The sequence below is a fragment of the Dendrobates tinctorius genome, unplaced genomic scaffold, assembly GCF_039654945.1.
Source record: "Dendrobates tinctorius isolate UK_male_01 unplaced genomic scaffold, ASM3965494v1 ptg000019l, whole genome shotgun sequence".
NCBI classification, from domain to species: Eukaryota; Metazoa; Chordata; class Amphibia; order Anura; family Dendrobatidae; genus Dendrobates; species Dendrobates tinctorius.
Window position 1 is genome coordinate 47,293,920 of NW_027361687.1, and position 23,219 is coordinate 47,317,138.

Genomic DNA, 23,219 nt, shown 5'->3' on the forward strand with positions numbered 1-23,219 from the left:
GGGCATCGGTACTGGCACTGGGCCCCTCATAGTACAGCGGTGTGTCTGACGGCGGGTGTGCACCACCGCCGTCAGAGACACTTGATTGCACTATGAGGGACCCTGTGCCAGTGCCCGCGCCCAAGAGTCGGCCTACCCACCTGTCCAGGGCAACGGCACTCGCACGGTGTCGTGCGCTAGGTGGTGACCCCGGCCATGGGGGGGGAGGCAGCACAGTTAGGGAGTTTTAGAAAGTGGCATATGTTGATGTTGGACATTCAACTGATGCAAAAGGCGAAATAGGTGAAGTACCAGGAAGAGGTGGACCAAAGCAAGCCATTTTTCTGTCACCCTATGTGTCATCAGGGGAAGGTGGGACAAAATCCTTGGAAACCCATGCGTGGTTCATTTTAATGAAGGTTAGATCATCCACATTTTGGGTTGACAGACGGGTCCTTTTTTCTGTCAGGATTGATCCAGCTGCACTGAAGACTCTTTCCGATAGCACACTTGCAGCTGGGCAAGCGAGCTCCTGTAAGGCATATTGGGCCAATTCAGGCCAGGTGTCCAGTTTAGCGGCCCAATAGTCAAAGGGGAATGACCTGTGTGGGAGAACATCGATATGGGAGGAAAAGTAGTTTGTAACCATAGTTGACAGCTGCTGTCTCCTGTCACTTTCCATCGATGCAGTATTACCAGTTGTGTGAGCGGTATTTGAAAAATCAGTCCACAACATTGTCATGAAACCCCTGTCTCCAACGCCACTTCTGCTGTGTGCACCACGAACACCTCTGCCAAGCTGCCCCCGGCCCGTACGGCTCGTGTGAGAACCATCACCGCTGCTGTGTGCTGGGAATGCCTCAAGCAACCGATTTACCAGAGTTGCTTGTTTATTAGCCAATATTAGGTCAAGGTTCTCCTGTGGCATGATGTTTTGTAATTTGCCTTTATAGCGTGGATCCAGGATGCTGGCCAACCAGTAGTCGTCATCGTTCATCATTTTGGCAATGCGGGGGTCCCTTTTTAGGATCCGCAAGGCATAATCTGACATGTGGGCCAATGTTCCCGGTGTCAATGATACACTGCGAGTGCTGGGTGGAGGAGCACTTTCTGGCAAATCCACATCCCTCCAGTCGCGCACAAACCCTGTACCAGACCTTGCCACGCCAACATTTTCACTTGCCCCACGAGATGCATCCTCCTCCCCTAAGTAATCATCCCCATCATCCTCCTCCTCCTCCTCCTCTTCTTCCTCCACCTCGTCCGGGAGAGGTCCCTGAGCTGACAATGGCTGAATGTCATCAAGGATTCCCTCCTCCTCTTCCTCCTCATCAACATTGGCTGCAGACGCCTGCTCCTTAAGGTGCGTCAAAGTTTGCATGAGCAGACGCATAAGTGGGATGCTCATGCTTAGGATGGCGTCGTCTGCGCTTACCAGCCGTGTGCATTCCTCAAAACACTGAAGGACTTTACAAAGGTCTTTCAGCTTCGACCACTGCACGCCTGTCAACTCCATGTCTGCTCTCAAAGTGCCTGGCCGTGTATCCTCCCACAAATGCATTATGGCCTGCCTCTGCTCGCACAGCCGCTCCACCATGTGCAGGGTGGAGTTCCACCTTGTTGCAATGTCGATAATGAGGCGGTGGTTGGGAAGGTGGAGCAATCGCTGCAGCTTCTGCATACGAACGGAGTGTACAGGCGACCGGCGGATGTGCGCGCACAGTCTTCGCACCTTCTGGAGCAGGGCTGTTAACTCCGGATAATTTTTGAGGAAGCACTGCACCACCAGGTTCAAGGTGTGAGCCAAGCAAGGTATGTGGCTGAGTTTTGAAAGGGCTATGGCTGCCACAAAATTACGGCCGTTATCACTAACTACCTTGCCTGCCTCAAGATGTACACTGCCCAGCCATGACTCAGTTTGTCGCTTCAAGTACTCGGCCAGCACCTCGGCGGTGTGTCTGTCGCCCAAACACATCATCTGCAACACAGCCTGCTGACGCTTTCCACTAGCTGCTCGATAGGGGGACACATCGTGTGCAACAGTGGCAGCTGCAGATGGAGTGCTCGTACGACTGCGCTCTGTGGACGAGCTGTTGCTTCTGGAGGAGGAGGAGGAGGAGGGTCGAACGCCTACAGCCAACTGTTTCCTATACCGTGGGCTAGGCAGCACTGTCCCACCACCGCTGTCCCCTGTGGACCCTGCATCCACCACATTAACCCAGTGCGCAGTGATGGACACGTAACGGCCCTGGCCATGCCGACTGGACCATGCATCAGTTGTGAGGTGCACCTTTCCGCTCACTGACTGCTTGAGTGCATGGACAATGCGGTCTTTCACATGATGGTGGAGGGCTGGGATGGCTTTGCGAGAGAAGAAGTGGCGACTGGGTAGGTCATAGCGTGGTACTGCATAGGCCATGAGTTCGCGGAAAGCTGTGCTTTCCACCAACCGAAAGGGCATCATCTCAAACGAGATTAGTTTGGCAATGTGGGCGTTCAAACCCAGTGTACGCGGATGAGAGACTGAGTACTTTCTTGACCTACTCATAGTGCCTGGGAGGGTGAGCTGGACTTGAGAGCTGCATATGGTGGAAGTAGCGGTGGACAGGGCGGACTGAGAGAGGGTTGATGATGGTGATGGAGTTGGTGTTCTTTCTGATGGCCTAGAATCAGTCTTTCGTTGATATAACAGTGGGATTCCCTGACTGCTGTGGCCTTGCAACGACACCTCAACATTTGCTGCTGTGCTAACCGGTGGGCTTACAGTGGGGGAAACAATGTAGCGTTGCTGACTACCTTCGTTGTGATCAGTTGCACATGTGGCACTTGAGGTTTGGTGTTGTGTCCACGCTTGCAAGTGCATGCTGGTTAAATGTCTAAGCATGCAACTGGTATTCAAATTTTTCAGATTTTTCCCTCGGCTAAAGGTCTTTGCGCACTTCTTACAGATAACCTTGGCCTGATCATGAGGATTTTGTTCAAAAAAGTGCCACACTGCACTCTTCCTACTTTGGCAGACATTTTGCGGCCTAGCACGCTGTGATCTTTTGACCCTCTGGACAAGCTGTCCAGCAACTCTTTTGATGTTTGGAACCTGTCTTTGGAGTGCTCCGGGCCTGCCAGATAACAGCTGTTGCGATGTCGATGTCTGCTGTGGATGCTCCTCATCTGAGCTATTGGAAGCAGCACCCTCTTCCCCAATGGATGCCAATCTGGGTCAACAACTGGGTCATCCATCACCTCCTCTTCTATGTCATGTGCACCTTTCTCTGTGTCACCGTGTATGGTGGTATAGTGTGCGGGAAGGGGCACCTGAGTCTCATCAGGGTCAAAATCTGGCTCTGTACACTGCGAGGACAATGTAGTGCTCTGAGTGAATGTACCAGCAGAATCATCCATCAGCGGCTGTGCATCAGTGCACTCCATGTCAGATTCCTCTTGGCCTGGGTAATTCACCATTTCACTTGATAATCCAGGCATGGTATGTGAAAACAGCTCCATGGAGTAATCAGTAGTATGGCCTGCGTCATCCTTCAATCTTGGTTGGGGTGAAGGACACAAGGAAAGGTGTGGTTCATGAACATGAGCCTCCAATGACGACTCAGTGCTTTTACTTTTTACAACTGAAGAAGAGGAGGCGATAGAGCTGGAGGCTGAGTCAGCAATGTAAGACAAAACTTTTTCCTGATGCTCTGCCTTTAAAAGCGGTTTGCCAACTCCTAGAAAACTAAGCGTTCGAGGCCTTATGTAGCCAGACGATGACGCAGGGTCAGCACCTCCTGCATTCGGTCCTATTTTGCTCTTGCCACTACCATCAGATCCACCACCAACACCATCATTACCAGCTGCCAACCCCCGCCCAATTCCACGGCCTCTTCCACCAGCCTTCCTCATTTTTGGTAGAAATGTAGACAAAATCCAACAAACTATATAGTAATGTAAAACAAGGTACAAGGTGTCTATAGGACAGGGGAGTTTTAGAATTTCTGCACACACTTGTGGACAGTGGACACTTGTGGATTGTGTGCGGCCCACTGATATCTGAGCGCTATGTGACACGCTCGATGGCACAGCTGCCTGTGACCAAAGTGACGAGAGGATAATGGAGATTTTGAATCTCTGCGTACACTTGTGGACAGTGGACACTTGTGGATTGTGTGCGGCCCACTGATATCTGAGCGCTATGTGACACGCTCGATGGCACAGCTGCCTGTGACCAAAGTGACGAGAGGATACTGGAGATTGGATTGCTTTTAAAAAAGCAGTTTGCGGAGCAGTGGATAAACAGCAATGCCAGCGTGTCAGGAAGCCTTAAAAGGCAGCCCAACAACCAACACCACTGATACACCACAATATAGCCTCCCCTTGCACTGCACACACAGTGACTTGTGTGTTGTGCAGGCCAAATCGCTAGCAGCAGAAGCAGTTTTTTTGTCTTCTTCCCTGCCTAACGCTCTCCCTACAGAATCAGCAGCAACCTCTCCCTATACTAAGATCGGCAGAAGTAAGATGGCGGTCGGCGTGCACGCCCTTTTATACCCCCTGTGACGCCCACCAAAGCAAGCCAATCACTTGCATGCCCTTCTGAAAGATGGTGGTGACCCGTGCCTATGTCATCACGTTGCCCACAGTGTCCGTGGATCCTGATTGGCTGAAAAAGAGCGCAAAACAAACTTTTGAAATGCGACTTTGGCGCGTAAGTCGCCGACCTCGTGGCCGACCTCATCCTAGGGTCGGGTTTCGTTTCATGAAACCCGACTTTGCCAAAAGTCGGCGACTTTTGAATTTTTTAGACCCGTTTCGCTCAACTCTAGTGGCGAGCATGCTCGCTCATCACTAATGGAGACATTTCACAGGTATTTCTGTATTTTCTCCCTCTCCTGTTCTATTTCAGAGGCAGAAGTACTGACCTATGTGACATTGGATCCAGACTGGAGAACAATATTCAAAGGAGAAAAAATGTCTTTTACATGTAATGTTGTTCATTCTACTAGAAAGACAGATGAAATTTTTTACTGGTACAAAGACAACCAACAAATTAATGTTAATCAGCAGAAATTTCAGATTGAAAGTGCTAAAATAGAAAATAGGGGAAATTACCAGTGTAAGACTATGGCCAGTAACAGAAGCGATCCAGTCAGTTTGACGGTAAGCAAAGGTGAGATAATAGATTCATGAGAAATATATGTGGTATACATAATGCACTATGTTCCTCAAGGTCAATTTATGACCTTCGCACAGTTCTCATGCAACTTTAGTTTATGAACCCTTTCTTCAGTTAACTGCAATATCTAATGCAATCTAATATATCTAATATATAAAGCTCAATGTGTGTGTGTGTGTGTGTGTGTGTGTGTGTGTGTATGTACAGTATATGTGCATGTCCGGGATTGGTGTCTGCACCGTCGCAGCTACAGCCACAAAATTTTGCACAGTCACACGTCTGGACCCCGAGAGTGTCCTAGGCTATGTTGTGAGGTGAAATTTTAACCCCACATGTTCCAATTCACCAAACAATTTTGCCTATTATTCTTATCATTTCTATGGTGTTATCATCCTTCTTTAAAGCTGGAAATAACACAATTTATTATCGTGCCAACCAGACCACCCTCTGACACAGACTGCAGGTGGAGCCCAGTATCACACAGGATAGGATTAGATACATGGCTCAGCAGTCAGTATCACACAGGATAGGATTAGATACACAGCTCAGCAGTCAGTATCACACAGGAGAGGATTAGATACACAGCTCAGCAGTCAGTATCACACAGGAGAGGATTACACACATGGCTCAGCAGTCAGTATCACACAGGATAGGATTAGATACACAGCTCAGCAGTCAGAATCACACAGAATAGGATTAAATACACAGCTCAGCAGTCAGTATCACACAGGATAGGATTAGATACACAGCTCAGCAGTCAATATCACACAGGATAGGACTAGATACACAGCTCAGCACACAGTATCACACAGAATAGTATTAGAGGTACAGCTCAGCAGACAGTACCACACAGAATAGGATCAGATACACAGCTCAGCAGTCAGTATCACACAGGATAGGATTAGATACACGGCTCAGCAGTCAGTATCACACAGGATAGGATTAGATACATGGCTCAGCAGACAGTATCACACAGGATAGGAGTAGATACACAGCTCAGCAGTCAGTACCACACAGGAGAGGATTATATACATGGCTCAGCAGACAGTATCACACAGGATAGGATTAGATACACGGCTCAGCAGTCAGTATCACACAGGATAGGATTAGATACATGGCTCAGCAGTCAGTACCACACAGGATAGGAATAGATACACAGCTCAGCAGTCAGTATCACATAGGATAGGATTAGACACATGGCTCAGCAGTCAGTATCACACAAGATAGGAATAGATACACAGCTCATCAGTCAGTATCACATAGGATATGATTAGATACACAGCTCAGCAGTCAGTATCACACAAGATAGGAATAGATACACAGCTCAGCAGTCAGTATCACACAGGATAGGATTAGATACATGGCTCAGCAGTCAGTATCACATAAGATAGGATTAGATACACGGCTCAGCAGTCAGTATCACACAGGATATGATTAGATACACAGCTCAGCAGTCAGTATCACACAGGAGAGGATTAGACACACAGATCAGCAGACAGTATCACACAGCATAGGATTAGATACACAGCTCAGCAGACAGTATCACACAGGATAGGATTAGATACATGGCTCAGCAGTCAGTATCACACAGGATAGGAATAGATACACAGCTCAGCAGTCAGTATCACATAGGATAGGATTAGACACACGGCTCAGCAGTCAGTATCACATAAGATAGGATTAGATACACGGCTCAGCAGTCAGTATCACACAGGATATGATTAGATACACAGCTCAGCAGTCAGTATCACACAGGAGAGGATTAGACACACAGATCAGCAGACAGTATCACACAGCATAGGATTAGATACACAGCTCAGCAGACAGTATCACACAGGATAGGATTAGATACATGGCTCAGCAGTCAGTATCACACAGGATAGGAATAGATACACAGCTCAGCAGTCAGTATCACACAGGATATGATTAGATACTCAGCTCAGCACACAGTATCACACAGAATAGTATTAGATGTACAGCTCAGCAGACAATACCACACAGAATAGGATTAGATACACAGCTCAGCAGTCAGTATCACACAGGATAGGATTAGATACACAGCTCAGCAGTCAGTATCTCACAGGATAGGATTAGACACATGGTTCAGCAGTCAGTATCACACAGGATATGATTAGATACACAGCTCAGCAGTCAGTATCACACAGGATAGGATTAGTTACACAGCTCAGCAGTCAGTATCACATAGGATAGGATTAGATACACAGCTCAGCATTCAGTACCACACAGGATAGGAATAGATACACAGCTCAGCAGTCAGTATCACACATGATAGGATTAGATACATGGCTCAGCAGACAGTATCACACAGGACAGGATTAGATACACAGCTCAGCAGTCAGTATCACACAGGATAGGATTAGACACACGGCTCAGCAGTCAGTATCACATAAGATAGGATTAGATACACGGCTCAGCAGTCAGTATCACACAGGATATAATTAGATACACAGCTCAGCAGTCAGTTTCACACAGGAGAGGATTAGACACACAGATCAGCAGACAGTATCACACAGCATAGGATTAGATACATAGCTCAGCAGACAGTATCACACAGGATAGGATTAGATACACAGCTCAGCAGACAGTATCACACAGGATAGGATTAGATACACAGCTCAGCAGTCAGTATCACACAGGATAGGATTAGATACACTGCTCAGCAGTCAGTGTCACACAGGATAGGATTAGATACACAGTTCAGCAGTCAGTATCACACAGGATAGGATTAGATACACGGCTCAGCAGTCAGTATCACACAGGATAGGATTAGATACACAGCTCAGCAGTCAGTATCACACAGGATAGGATTAGATACACAGCTCAGCAGTCAGTATCACTCAGGATAGGATTAGATACACGGCTCAGCAGTCAGTATCACACAGGATAGGATTAGATACACAGCTCAGCAGTCAGTATCACACAAGATAGTAATAGATACACAGCTCAGCAGTCAGTATCACACATGATAGGATTAGATACATGGCTCAGCAGACAGTATCACACAGGACAGGATTAGATACACAGCTCAGCAGTCAGTATCACATAGGATAGGATTAGACACACGGCTCAGCAGTCAGTATCACATAAGATAGGATTAGATACACGGCTCAGCAGTCAGTATCACACAGGATATGATTAGATACACAGCTCAGCAGTCAGTATCACACAGGAGAGGATTAGACACACAGATCAGCAGACAGTATCACACAGCATAGTATTAGATACATAGCTCAGCAGACAGTATCACACAGGATAGGATTAGATACACAGCTCAGCAGACAGTATCACACAGGATAGGATTAGATACACAGCTCAGCAGTCAGTATCACACAGGATAGGATTAGATACACTGCTCAGCAGTCAGTATCACACAGGATAGGATTAGATACACAGTTCAGCAGTCAGTATCACACAGGATAGGATTAGATACACGGCTCAGCAGTCAGTATCACACAGGATAGGATTAGATACACAGCTCAGCAGTCAGTATCACACAGGATAGGTTTAGATACACAGCTCAGCAGTCAGTATCACACAGGATAGGATTAGATACACGGCTCAGCAGTCAGTATCACACAGGATAGGATTAGATACAAAGCTCAGCAGTCAGTATCACACAAGATAGGAATAGATACACAGCTCAGCAGTCAGTATCACACATGATAGGATTAGATACATGGCTCAGCAGACAGTATCACACAGGACAGGATTAGATACACAGCTCAGCAGTCAGTATCACATAGGATAGGATTAGACACACGGCTCAGCAGTCAGTATCACTTAAGATAGGATTAGATACACGGCTCAGCAGTCAGTATCACACAGGATATGATTAGATACACAGCTCAGCAGTCAGTATCACACAGGAGAGGATTAGACACACAGATCAGCAGACAGTATCACACAGCATAGGATTAGATACATAGCTCAGCAGACAGTATCACACAGGATAGGATTAGATACACAGCTCAGCAAACAGTATCACACAGGATATGATTAGATACATGGCTCAGCAGTCAGTATCACACAGGATAGGAATAGATACACAGCTCAGCAGTCAGTATCACACAGGATATGATTAGATACACAGCTCAGCAGACAGTATCACACAGGATAGGATTAGATACATGGCTCAGCAGTCAGTATCACACAGGATAGGAATAGATACACAGCTCAGCAGTCAGTATCACACAGGATATGATTAGATACACAGCTCAGCAGTCAGTATCACACAGGATAGGATTAGATACACTGCTCAGCAGTCAGTATCACACAGGATAGGATTAGATACACAGCTCAGCAGTCAGTATCACACAGGATAGGATTAGATACACAGCTCAGCAGTCAGTATCACACAGGAGAGGATTAGACACATGGCTCAGCAGTCAGTATCACACAGGATAGGATTAGTTACACAGCTCAGCAGTCAGTATCACACAGGATAGGATTAGATACACGGCTCAGCAGTCAGTATCACACAGGATAGGATTAGATACACAGCTCAGCAGTCAGTATCACACAGGATAGGATTAGATACACAGCTCAGCAGTCAGTATCACACAGGAGAGGATTAGACACATGGCTCAGCAGTCAGTATCACACAGGATAGGATTAGATACACAGCTCAGCAGTCAGTATCACACAGGATAGGATTAGATACACGGCTCAGCAGTCAGTATCACACAGGATAGGATTAGATACACAGCTCAGCAGTCAGTATCACACAGGATAGGATTAGATTCACAGCTCAGCAGTCAGTATCACACAGGAGAGGATTAGACACATGGCTCAGCAGTCAGTATCACACAGGATAGGATTAGATACACAGCTCAGCAGTCAGTATCACACAGGATAGGATTAGATACACGGCTCAGCAGACAGTATCACACAGGATAGGATTAGATACACAGCTCAGCAGTCAGTATCACACAGGATAGGATTAGTTACACAGCTCAGCAGTCAGTATCACACAGGATAGGATTAGATACACGGCTGAGTAGTCAGTAACACACAATAGGATTAGATACAGAGCTCAGCAGAAAGTATCACACAGGAGAGGATTAGGTACACAGCTCAGCAGTCAGTATCACACAGGATAGGGTTAGATACACAGCTCAGAAACAGGATGTGCCAAAGGAGAGGACATTTTCATTCTAAGAATTCCACTCATTCCATCTGATTTGTTTTTTGATTTTAAACACCTCCAGTTTCCAGTTCAACTGCTATTTGCAATGTCCATTAACAATGCTCAGGGACAGTCCTTGAAAGTAGTAGGGATCGATTTGCAATCTCCATGCTTTTCTCATGGTCCACTTTACGTGGTTTGTTCAAGAGTTGGAACTGCCAAAAATCTGTTCATCTTTGCGCCGAAAGGAAAAACCAAAAATCTTGAATGTGTTGAAAATAAAATGCTATCAATACTTGGGTAATCGTTTAGTTAATTTGTGTTGCAAATCTGTAGTGTTGAATATATGATGTGAAATGTTTTTATGTGCAATATAATCATTATAATTTGTTATAACTAACAACAGTTGGTTACTATGCCCAGGCAACGCCGGGCTCTTCAGCTAGTTATTACTATAAATGACCACTGGTGGACTGCCAACAATTGGGTACTAAAGTTGTATTTATCAGGCTATGTGAACACATGCGGGAAATCCGTGGGAAATCTGCATGCGGAATTCCCGCTAAAAACTGGCGTTTTCCAAGCGATCTATAGCATCTCTTGGAAAATTGACAGGTTGGTCACACTCGTCAAACGTAGTGTTTGACAAGTGTGACCAAATTGTTACTATTGAGGCTGCCTATGCGGCATTAATAGTAAAAAGATATAATGTTAAAAATAATTAAAAAAAAATAAAAAATCGTGATATTCTCACTTTCCGGTGTCCCCCGCAGCCTTCCTGATCCTCGCAATGCTCCCGGCAAGTCCCATTCCCAGCGATGCCTTGCGACAATGACCCCAGAAGACGTAGCATCACGCGAAACCGCTACATCATGACAGGTCATTGTCGCAAGGCGTCACTGGGAACGGGAGTTGCCGGGAGCATTGCTGAGGCCTGGGAACGCTGCAGGGGACGCCGGAAGGTGAGAATATCACGATTTTTATATTAATTCTTTTTTTAACAGGAATATGGTACCCAGGACTTGGAGGACAGTCTCCTCACCTCCAGACCCTGGGTACCATCCGCACATTTTCCGCTTACTTTGTGCATGTTGGGCACGGCCACATGCGGAAAGTAAGCGGAACAATGCATTCCTATGAGTGCGGAATCCCAGCAATTCCGCAAAAAGAATGAGCATGCTGCGTATTTTTCCATGATGCGATTCTGCCGCAAAAAAATATGCAGCATTAGCACAGCATGTGCGGAATGCCATTGAATACAATGGGTTGCATTGTGCAAGCGTTTTTGCCGCTAAAAATCCGCAACGTGTGCACATAGCCTTAAATTGGAAAATGTCAGTAATAACCAGTGGTCATTTTCATTTATTGGTCCTACTGTGTCAGCATAAATAGTGTTAGATTACATCCAGATAAATAGTATCACACCTCATCCAGTTATTGTTTCAAAAATTTCCTTATAAATAGTTTCACATAGCATCCAGATAATGTCACAAAATGTAAAGCAAAAATGAGAGATTTTGCAATTTTCATACTGGCCACTGGGGCATTTTTCAACTGTAACTTCCTGTTGTTTCAGAAAATATATCCAGATAATGTTGCAAAATACCCAGATAAATAGTGTCATACCACCTCCAGATATTGTTCGTGTCCAGATAGGGTCTTAAATCATGTAGGTAATGTCACAAAAAGTCTACATAGTATGACATAGCATCCAGATAATGTCACAGAGGGACCAGATAAATAGTGTCACACATTATCCAGGTAATATTTCACAGAAAACCCATATAAATAGTGGGACATAGTGTCCATATAATGTAGCAAAATGTAAAACTTAAAATGAGAAATCGTGCAATTTTCACACTAATCACTGGAGCATTTTTCAACGTGAGCTACCTGTTGTTTCAGAAAATCTATGCAGATAATATCACACATCATTCAGAGATTGTCTTTGTTCAGATAAATACTGTAGTGTCACTATAGCTTACAGATAATGTTGATGACCATTTTATTTTTTGCCATATTGAATGGAGGTAATGAAACACAATATCCAGAATGAATATTGATATTTTTGTCTTTTAGACTGGGTGATTCTTCAAGTGCCTTCATACATTTATGAAGGAGACAGGTTGACTACAAATTGTCGTGGTTGGGATTTATTTTTTAATAAGGAAGTGACAACGTACATGGACGGTCATATCATAGAGAACATGGGTTATTATATGGACAAGCCAGGAACCAGAGAGTACACATGTAAAAGGAAACGATTGTGGAAAATTTATACATCGAAACCAATTTCTGTTCTTGTCCATGGTAAATAGAAAGATACCAATAAAATCCAACTACTCTGGATGTGGTACACATCCAATTTGGAGATACGCTGGTGATGATTGATTTCTTTGCACTCTATCTATCATCCCATTTTAGTAATGGGAATATATATACATATAGATATTTTTTTTAAAAACATCTGTCTATTCTATCTAATCCACATAATTTATTTTTTCAGAACTGTTCACAGTCCCAATTTTACAACTGACCAGTTCATTGATAAGAGAAGGGGATGAGATGACATTGACTTGTATCATGACTCTCGCTCTTCGAAGGAGGACCAAACAACTGCAGTTTGCTTTTTATAGAAATGAACAAAAAATACAGGAATTCAGTGTAAATGACAAATGTAGCTTCCGGTCTGCAAGGCTGGAGCATTCTGGGAAATACTCATGTGAAGTGACAACCTTCCTTGGTACTGTGAGAAAAATGAGTGAAAGCTCAATCATCCAAGTACAAGGTAAATATAGGTCAGCGGGAAGGGGAGCCATGAATATTGCTTTTGAAAAGGTCACTGTATTGCCCCTAGAGGTCACAGTGTGTGTCATTACTTTATGATTTATAGTCTTGCTCATTTATTGGGAATGTGCCATTAGGAAATAAATAACCCATATTTTACATTTTTGTGTTAATCGTACTTTTTTTTTGCAATTTTTCCTTTTAAATCAAAATTTTTGTTTAAATTAAAAATGAGAAATCTTGCAATTCTCACTGTGGTCACTGGGGCATTTTCAACTCTAACTTCCTGACTTCCTGTTGTTTCAGAAAATTCATATGTACATTAGCCACAATGACCCTATATCTTTTGTATTGAAGTGTTGAACGTGCAAAGGTCAATGTGAAGTAAGGGGTAGCAGCGTCAGCTCTGTTATAGCCTATTGGTGGGTTCTGTGATATCTGTCGTTGTAGTCCAATAAAGAGACTGCTGAAAAAAATTCCAGACAGGAAGTATGTGCCTAAAATATCCCTAGTTGTCAGTGAGATAATTGTATCATTACTAATTTTGTTGTTTAATAAGGATCGTTGTATGACAAAAAATGATTTTTTTTCTTAAAATACGTATAACAGACAGATACATCAGAGCCCTAATAATTTTACAATTGTTATTCTCATTATTAAAAAAAACTAGAGTTGTTCAAGACCCCAGTGATGGAGATTGTCCCACCAGCCACCATAAGGAATGGAGATAAGGTGGCACTGCAGTGTGTTGTCACACCTCCGACTGGAAGCTCTCTGCTCTACAGCTTCTTCAGAGGCTCACGGGCTATACAGGATTATACTTTAGATAACACTTATATCATCTCTCAAGCTGGGGAAGAAAACAGTGGAAATTATAAATGCTCCTGTAAACCGGCAAATAGTAAGGTTTTTAAATACAGTGAGGAACTCAGCATTGTGGTAAAAAGTGAGTAGTCATACCATAAAAAATAACCCCTAACTATAGTAGTATGGCTAATAACACAGCATTGGAAACCAGTACATTAATATAGTGACGTTATATCTCCACCATAATACTCTAGGAACCTTTGATAATGGAGTCATTGGAAAAGAGGACTTAGACAAGAGTGGTGAGTAAATATGTACTATTTTAATTACTATACTTACTAAATATCTCCTATATACTACATGGCGAAACTTGGGAGAGAGAGCAGCGCTTTCCTGAGCGTAGTATGTGAGTGTTAGGGCAGAGACACACTAGCAAATTTTTCGTCCAAGAATCGGATAATAAAACTTGCCCTGGCCGGCACCTCTCCTGACCTGAGCTTGACAGCTGCATAGTAATCCATCATGCTGTCTTGCTCAAGTCAGGAGAGGTGCCGGCCAGTCCATGCTATGCGATGCGAATATCGCATGAGAAATTTGGCAGTGTGACTCCAGCCTTAATGTGAACTTTAACTTCTTAATAACCAATTATGTCTATAGCACATCATGAGTTTGACAACACAGTGACAGCTCCGTGCTCACAGAAGTCACTAACAGCTGACAGGAATGACCACAGATATGGAGGCCCATGTCAGTGGTCCGCACTCTCTGAACGCTGAAATCGGTCAGTGAATCTGACTGACCAATCATAGCGTGATCATGCGGGAGGTGCAGAAATATCAGCACTTTCTTGCACAATCACCACCGGAGCTCGGCTCAGATGACAGTCGAGCTCCTGCAGTAACCGCCCGGGACTGTGCCAGCACTGCACACATTGCGTTTGGCGCAGGTCGCCGCACCATCAAAAAGATGCATGCGGAGGCATCTGCATTCATCGGAATGGCCTGCGTACCTAATGCTAAAGATAGGGTACGCAAGGCCGCATGCTGACAGAGGCGAGCTGAACGGAGGAGGTGTGACCGGGGGCAGAGCTTCACAGAGGAAGCCCGCAGCCGTCCACAGCTCCTCCATACCCTAGTGTGAAACTAGCCTTAATCACCCATTCCTCCTAGTGTCACCCCAGTCTCATTGTACATAATCCCATCTCTTGAGTCATTTTGTTTTTTTTATATATTATTTGATTTTTTTAAATGTAATTTTGTCCTGTCCATCCTTCATTAGATAGCTTTATATTGGTGTAGGGCAGAAATTATGGTGGCAATTTGTTTTGAAATAGTTAGCTAGGGCTAGCATTAGGGTAAGGGACTTAGCGTTCGGTACGGGTTTAAGGACTTTGTGTTTTATAGAAAAATATTTAAAAAGTAAAAAAAAATAAAAAGACAAAATGAAAAAAGTTTCTAATATATATATATACACACACATATATATATATATATATATATATATACTGTATATATATATACATACTGCAATGGCTGCATGTCTGTATACGACAGATGACACCATGATCTGTTCAGATACAGATAGCGCGAATGAGACAAATGAGCAGTTTTTACTGAGGTTATCCTCATCCATAGTACTAGCTATGACAAGTCTCAGCAACAGCTCAGTGGGCGAAAGCATGTTCAGTCTAGCACTAGTGCAATTGAAAATGATTGGGTGCCCATGGAATCATAAACTCAGTGTGTGCCAGAATTTGCTTCTGTCATGGGCATCCATGTTGAGACTACAGGGTTTAGGGAGGTTGAAGAACTACTAAATTTAATGGTTGAGCAGGCCAATTCGTATGCTGCCCAATTCATTACCAGCCACCCCACATCCTACTTCTCCAAAAGTAGTAACTGGAGATCTGTTGATGTGGTAGATATTTTAAAATTTTTCGACCTGCTTCTCAACATGGGTCTGATAAAAAGAAAACATCAGATCTTATTGATCATCTGACATCCTGTATGACACCCCTATGCACAGAGAGGTAATGACCCGGCAACGATTTGAGAGTATTCTGCTATTTCTATGCTACACAGAAAACTCAAATTTTCCCCCTCCCGATGACCCCAGCCATGACCAACTTCACAAAGTCAAGCCTCATATACCGTAAATTATTTTAGTGATACATTTTCCCACATACAGCTCTGGCAAAAATTAAGAGACCACTTTCAAATGTTCAGTTTGTCTGATTTTTCTCTTTATAGGTATATTTTTGAGTAAAATGTAAATTGTTCTTTTAGTCTACAAACTTCTCTCCGAATTTCCAAGCAATTAATTTTGTTTTTTTTCTGAAAAGGAGAAATGGTCAAAATTTAAAAAAACCCCAGTGTTTTTAGACCTCAAATAATGCAAAGAAAACAAGTTCATAATCATTTAGAAACAACAATACTAATGTTTCAACTCAGGAAGAGTTCAGAAATCAATATTTTGTGGAATAGCCATGATTTTTAAAAACAGCTTTCATGTGTCTTGGCATGCTTTCCACCAATCTTTCACACTGCTTCTGGCCCCAAAATTTAAGCAGTTCTTCTTTGTTTGATGGATTATGACTATCCATCTTCCTCTTGATTACATTCCAGAGGTTTTCAATGGGGTTCAGGTCTGGAGAATGGGTTGGCCATGACAGGGATTTGATGTGGTGGTCTCTTAATTTTTACCAGAGCTGTATGTACCCCCCTAAAAAATATTGTTTCTCCCTAATGCCTCCTCTCATTGAACATAGCTGGGAAAATTGTCTGGGACATGGTGCATCCCATTTTAGATAAGGGGTACAACTTGTACATAGATAATTATTATACGGGTGTCCCCCTGTCCACATGTCTGCCTGCCAAGTAACAGTGGCCTGTGGAACCATACTCTGGAATCAAAGAGCGGTGCTCAAGACACATATCACCCAGAAATTAAAGGTAGGCGAAATTATGTAATGAGGAAATGCTTCTTGCCAAATTTCGTGATAAGAAGGATGTCCTCATTTTAACATTTTTATGTCCAAAAGCCTGTCTGTGCACAGGAATACAATGAGTTTATGGTTGGCGTGGACCTTGCAGACCAGATGTTAGAGACTTACAGAGCTGTTCATAAGTCTCGCGTATGATATAAAAACACTGGCGTACACCTAATCCAAGTGGCCCTATATAATTCTTTTTCACTCTACCGAAAAACTGGACACCAAGGATCTTACCTTGAGTTCCAAGAAAATATTATCAAACATGTGATATTTGGAGACCAAGGAAGTGTGAAGAATTATCTAACGAGGCCAGCAGAATTGTATGCGTTCAGTATATTCCTTCACAAATGACACCTACAGTAGAATCAAAAAAGGCCGACCCCAAAAGAAATGTGGGGTGTGTTACAAAGATGAAGCTAAGAGGGTAACCAGTTACCAGTGTGACCTATGTCCTGATAAGCCTGGCCTCTGCATTAGGAAATGTTTCTGTCACTACCACACATCCCTAGAATAACTGGATCTATCTTTTGTTTTTACCCTTGCTACCTTATACTATGTTGTCTTTATTCACTTTTTATTTCTTCATCGCCCATTTATAAATTGGAATACACAAAAAACCCAAAGTGAAAAAGCTAATGCTCACTATACCCCTAGATGAATACTGTGAGAGTTATTTTCTGAAATGGCATACATTTCATTTTTCTTTCTGGCTGATTATGACTATGCCGTGCCATCTAAATCAGTCATTCTGAATCTTTCTACTGTTTGGTGTCATAGACATGGAGGTTTTCATGGAGGATATCTAGTAGACGAGCTGTTCCTGGTCTATATAGAATGGGCTTACTTATTGCTTTATGCTGATATTATAAAACCCTTTATAGCTGCTAAAATTGTCCATGTGTACTGTGGCATACTGCCTCCTTATATGAGGCATATATTCTGTAAAAGGATGGCTTGTCCTGCGCACATAGTGCTATAGAGGCATTGTACAACTAGTCCCATTAATAGTAAAAGAAATAGAGGCAGCAGCAAAGGCTGTTCTTTTATCCTGTGAACGTGCTCAGCTTTGCAGCATTGTAGTTGTATTCCTTCATTTTGAAACATGGTGCCTTTAATTTCAATGCATTTTTCCCAGCTCTTACGAAATAACAGTGGTATACTTTGTCAGCACGGTATAGTCGTATTTACTGGCAAATGTGATGCTGGGGACAATGTACCTCATATATATTGTACTAGCTGAAGAGCGCGGCGCTGCCCGGGCATAGTAACTAACTGTGGTTAGTTATAGCAAATTATAATTATCCTCCATCCCATAGTCCCGTGCCCATATACCCATCATACATATCCACCATCCCATAGTCGAGTGCCCATATACCCATCACACATCCTCCATCCCATAATCCCATGCCCATATACCCATCACACATCCTCCATCCCATAGTCCCATGCCCATCTACCCATCATACATATCCTCCATCCCATAGTCCCGTGCCCATATACCCATCATACATATCCGCCATCCCATAGTCCCGTGCCCATATACCCATCATACATATCCTCCATCCCATAGTCCCGTGCCCATATACCCATCATATATATCCGCCATCCCATAGTGCCGTGCCCATATACCCATCATACATATCCTCCATCCCATAGTCCAGTGCCCATATACCCGTCATACATATCCTCCATCCCATAGTCCAGTGCCCATATACCCATCACAGATCCTCCATCCCATAGTCAACCATTATGACATCATAATGAGCGGCGGCGCTTGCAACCTATGATGACATCAGCATCGCCATGGCAACCATTATGACATCATAATGAGAGGCGAGGCTTGATACACACACACTTTTTCCCTGTTATGTAGATAGGGGAAAAATTGTTTGGTGAATTGGAATGCGCGGGGTTAAAATTTCGCCTTACAACATAGCCTAGGACACTCTCGGGGTCCAGACGTGTGACTGCGCCAAATTTTATGGCTGTAGCTGCGACGGTGCGGATGCCAATCCCGGACATACACACATACATACATACATACATACACACACTTGAGCTTTATATAATAGATATGAATTTATGACCTTAAAATCCACAGGCTGCTCCATCCCTTTTGGGCTGGATAGTTCAGTCAAACTATACTAATAATATTGTGTTTGAGCACAGGAGGGATAGCTCTATAATTTTTGGGGTCCATTTCCTCACTTTTCACTACTATGTGACAATGACAATTGTGTGGAAAGAAATTAAATTTTGTTTTTCCAAACCGTTTTTGAACTACATCCATTAATACAATATGGGCTCAAAAGACTCATTAGACCCATAAATGAATTCTTTAGGGGGTGCAGTTTAAAAAATGGGAGGTTTCTGCTGCTTTGGCATGTCAAGAACTCTGAAAATGCGACTTGGTGCTCAATCTATTTCAGCCAAATACATATATCAAAATGTAACTATTGCTCCTTCCCTTTTGAGCGCGGACGTTTGTCCAAACAGAATGTTTTGACTACATGTGGGGAATGGCCACGCTCAGAACAAAGTGGGTAACAAACTGAGAGGTCCCTGTTTTCATTTTACCTCTTGCAAAAGTGACAAAATTAGGGCTAAAACAACATTTTTGTGAAAAAAATTGAAATATTTCTATATGACGACCTAATGTTATCAAATTCTATGTAGTATCTGTGAATTTAAAATTCTCACTATAGTCCTGAAGAAAATTTTTGTGGAGTGTAGTTTCCAAAATGGGGTTAGTTATAGGGTTTCTGCTGTTTAGTCACCTTAGTGACCCTGCAAATGCGACATGGTGCCCACAATCTCTTTCAGCCAAATTTGTGTTGCAAAATTCAAATAGTGCTCCTCCCCTTCTGAGCCTTGCCGTTTGTCCAAACAGAGGTTTCTGACTACATGTGTGGTATCTGCGTATTCATAAGAAGCTGGGTAACAAATTGAGAGGTCTATTTTCTTGTGATATCCCTTGTAAAATTAAAAAAATTAGGGCTAAAGCAACATTTTAGAGGAAATATTACAGTTTTTTCATTCCAATTTGCATTAATTTCTGGGTGGCACCTGAAGGATTAAAAAAATTCCTGGCAGTAGTTTGGAAATATTTGAGGAGTACAGATTTTAAAATGGTATTACTTTTGGGAAGACTCCAATATATAGTCCCCTCAAAGTCAATTTAAATTTTTGTAAGGTTTTGTAAATTTCTTCCTAACAAACTAAAAAAAAAATAAAAAATGAAAATCATGCAGATGTAAAGTAGACATGAGAAATGTTATTTATTAACTATTTTGTTTGACATAACTATCTAGTTTAAGGGCATAAAAATTCAAAAGTTTGAAAACTGCAAAATTTTCACATTTTTTGTCACATTTTCAATATAAATGTAAATTATATTGACCTAAATTTACCACTAACATGAAGTACAACATGTCATGAAAAAACAACCTCAGAAACACTGGGGTCTGTTGAAGCGTTCCAGAGGTACTACCTCATAAAGAGACTCTGCTCAGATTTGGAAAATGTGTCTTGGTCATTAATGTACAAGGTGTCTAGGTCCTTGAGGGGTAGAAAGAATAACCCTCACCTGCTGAGGTTGTGCTTGGTGGTGGAACAACTCCATATACCTTGTGAACAATTGCGGAAGGATGCAGCCAACCAGGCTGCTGTGGAAAAGTCTTCCAATGAGAGGTCTGACAAAGCGCAATAAGATGAAAAATCCAGGTAACTGTCACACCCAGATGCAAGAAATAGATCATTCACTTACATTCACAAAGATATAAATTGATTAAAATCACAATGTCTTTCAACTGTACCCAGCCTTCCTCAGGTGCCCTAAATATGCAGCCATAGGACAAGCTCTCGCCATATGTATAGCCAGAAGAGACGATTGCTGGGCTTCTCTGGTGTTCGTATATTGGCACCTGATGAAGGCTGAGTAGAGACGAAACACTTTACATTTTCAATATATTTTAATTTTTGTGAATTCCGGTGAATGATCCATTTTTCTGCCTTTGTCGCCATGTAATCTTGTCAGGGATTTACTTGTCTATTCCACTCTCAGTTACGGTTAGGAACTTGCAACTCTCTGGCGCCTCCCTTACCCTCAGGTCAGTCAGGGAACTACATCTAGGATAAGTAGCCGCCAGAAAGGCTGCCTTGCCATGTTCTGACTATCACACACAACTGTAGTGAGGGCGGTATGTATATCCCCAGTCTCAGGCTGGAAATACACACATAAACCTGCATCTCATCACTGCCAGGGTCTCCCAAATACCTCAGGACACTTTGTACCACCAGCTCCTTGTTTGACATGAAAAACCAATATCTGGTCAGGAGCCCATCCACAGGGTAGCGTACATTAGCACAGAGGTCGTGGCAGTTCGTTCTTAGCACAAGGAAAACGAAACTACTGTAGTAAATTTTATAGATTAACTCCAGAAAATACTGGCAGTGTTTACAAAAATACAACAGATTTTACAAAAGAGTCAAAATAAAGTATATGCAGATGTGGCGCCCCTGCAGTCTCAGTCATCACAGGGTACTGCACTTCATTCAGAGGTGTGGTACTGTGCTCTCAGGTAAGGAAGGGGCACTGCCAGAACTCACACACCCAGCATCCAACACTAATCCTCATCTTGCCAGCGGAGAGTTAAGTAGAGTGGGTGGAGGGAGTTAGAGGGGGTGGAGTCAGAGTGTGGTAAGCAGAGAGCTATCAGACTAGAGGGACAGTCTAGAAGGGGAGCTGAAGCTGAGGGCAGCTTGTTTCCAGACTACAGAAAGAGAAGCAAGAGGGAAGGAAAGGCTCCAGTAGTGGAGAGGAAGAAGAGGTTTCAGGGGCACGGATAGTGAGAATCCATCCATGGGGCCCGTATTCACCTGTCCAGACCAGGTGGAGGGACCAGGTCGCAGTAAGGGGACCGGCCCCAAAACTAGTGGAGAAACTAAGGATTCAGCTAGGAAACCGTAGGTTGCAGTATTTGCAGGTGCGGTAGCCACATCCATACATATTTGCTGAAAAGGCCGACATATAGGATCCAGGGGTCTGACCAACATTGCATGGCAAGATCCAAGTCTGCTGGCTCAGGACACTGTGTGTGAAGACGCAGGGCAGGAGAGGCAGTGGCTAGCATAGTGAGATAGCCAGTAAAGGAACATCTAAGGGAGCCCTGACAACGTGCACCCCAAGTCACCTGAGAGCTGTCTGGACCACTATTCCTGAGGACACAGCACCCCGGCTGGGGTTTGTACCATCTTAACTGTGAGTAAAACTTGTGAAGACTGCACTTTGCTGTGTCCTCCAATTTATTGCTGCGTCACTTGCCCTGCACTACAACCACCATCATCACCATCCTAAACACCATAATTTGCCCTGGGGAATAGCTCTGCCTGTGGAGAGCTGAACCAACTCTGCTGCATTAACATCTACCCCAGTGGACTGAATCTACAGCGTCAGCTAACACTTTTACTTGCCGAATACCACAGGTGGCATCACAAACTATCTTTCATAAACTTAATCATCCCCTTATTATCATTTTTATTGGATGTCCAAGGCCACGGACCGGGTCACCGCTGCCATGACAAATCCCTTTAAGAACTGACTGCCTGGTGCCGAGCACCCCACGACCCAGGTGGGCACTCCACAGACAGTTAGAAATAAAAGGGATTAAAATAAGAACTTACACATCTCAGTCACTTGTATGCCGTGTGGATGTGGGGTAGGGGAATCTTCCCAGAATGAAGGGTACAAATGCACAGCCTCCTGCAGTTGCTTCCCCAGGCAAAGGACCACTTCCTGGTTGAGCACCCTAGATTTATACTTTCCTTTGCTGACCTCACTGGGGGGCTGAGCTGGAGGATATATGCCCCCTTCTAAAAAGTTCTTAAAAATGTCTATTTGTCATAACTATGGGTGGAAACCTCAGAAAGAGATGACATATGATATCATATTTCTTATTCCGGCATTATCTTTCATTGTCTGGGAGATGCGGGCGGGAAGAAATCCGTTTCTCAGTTTCCGGCATCCAGGAAAGCTACAAAACGCTGCTGTGAGTAGCTTTAATTATGCTGATTCTGGAAATATACAGTATTTGGCCTGCTCCTATGACTATTCTGTGTCATTAAATTCGAGTCTGAAGGACAAAGAAAACATGTGCTCAAACCTTTATTTCCTGTTTGAGCAGGCCAGACCAGGATCTCATGTTACATAAGCTGGTATAGGGGGAGGGAGGGGGGGAGTGGACATTCCATCAGGGGGGAAAGGAGGGAGGGGAATAGACTTATGCAATGTAGGGAGAGAGAGAACTGCAGCTACATGCCTGCACATGAAAAGCTGAGAGCTAACT

The 23,219-nt window shown here is 43.6% G+C and overlaps 1 protein-coding gene across 1 annotated transcript in view; it reads left to right on the forward strand.

Annotated features, from left to right (window-relative positions):
* Positions 1-23,219, forward strand: part of LOC141083113 (uncharacterized) — a 60,533-nt gene that overhangs the window by 11,896 nt on the left and 25,418 nt on the right. The window contains exons 4-8 of the mRNA XM_073567300.1: positions 4,874-5,137; positions 12,369-12,599; positions 12,796-13,077; positions 13,747-14,022; positions 14,138-14,185. Of these exons, the coding sequence (XP_073423401.1) occupies positions 4,874-5,137; positions 12,369-12,599; positions 12,796-13,077; positions 13,747-14,022; positions 14,138-14,185 (1,101 nt within the window). The remainder of the gene's footprint in view (positions 1-4,873; positions 5,138-12,368; positions 12,600-12,795; positions 13,078-13,746; positions 14,023-14,137; positions 14,186-23,219) is intronic.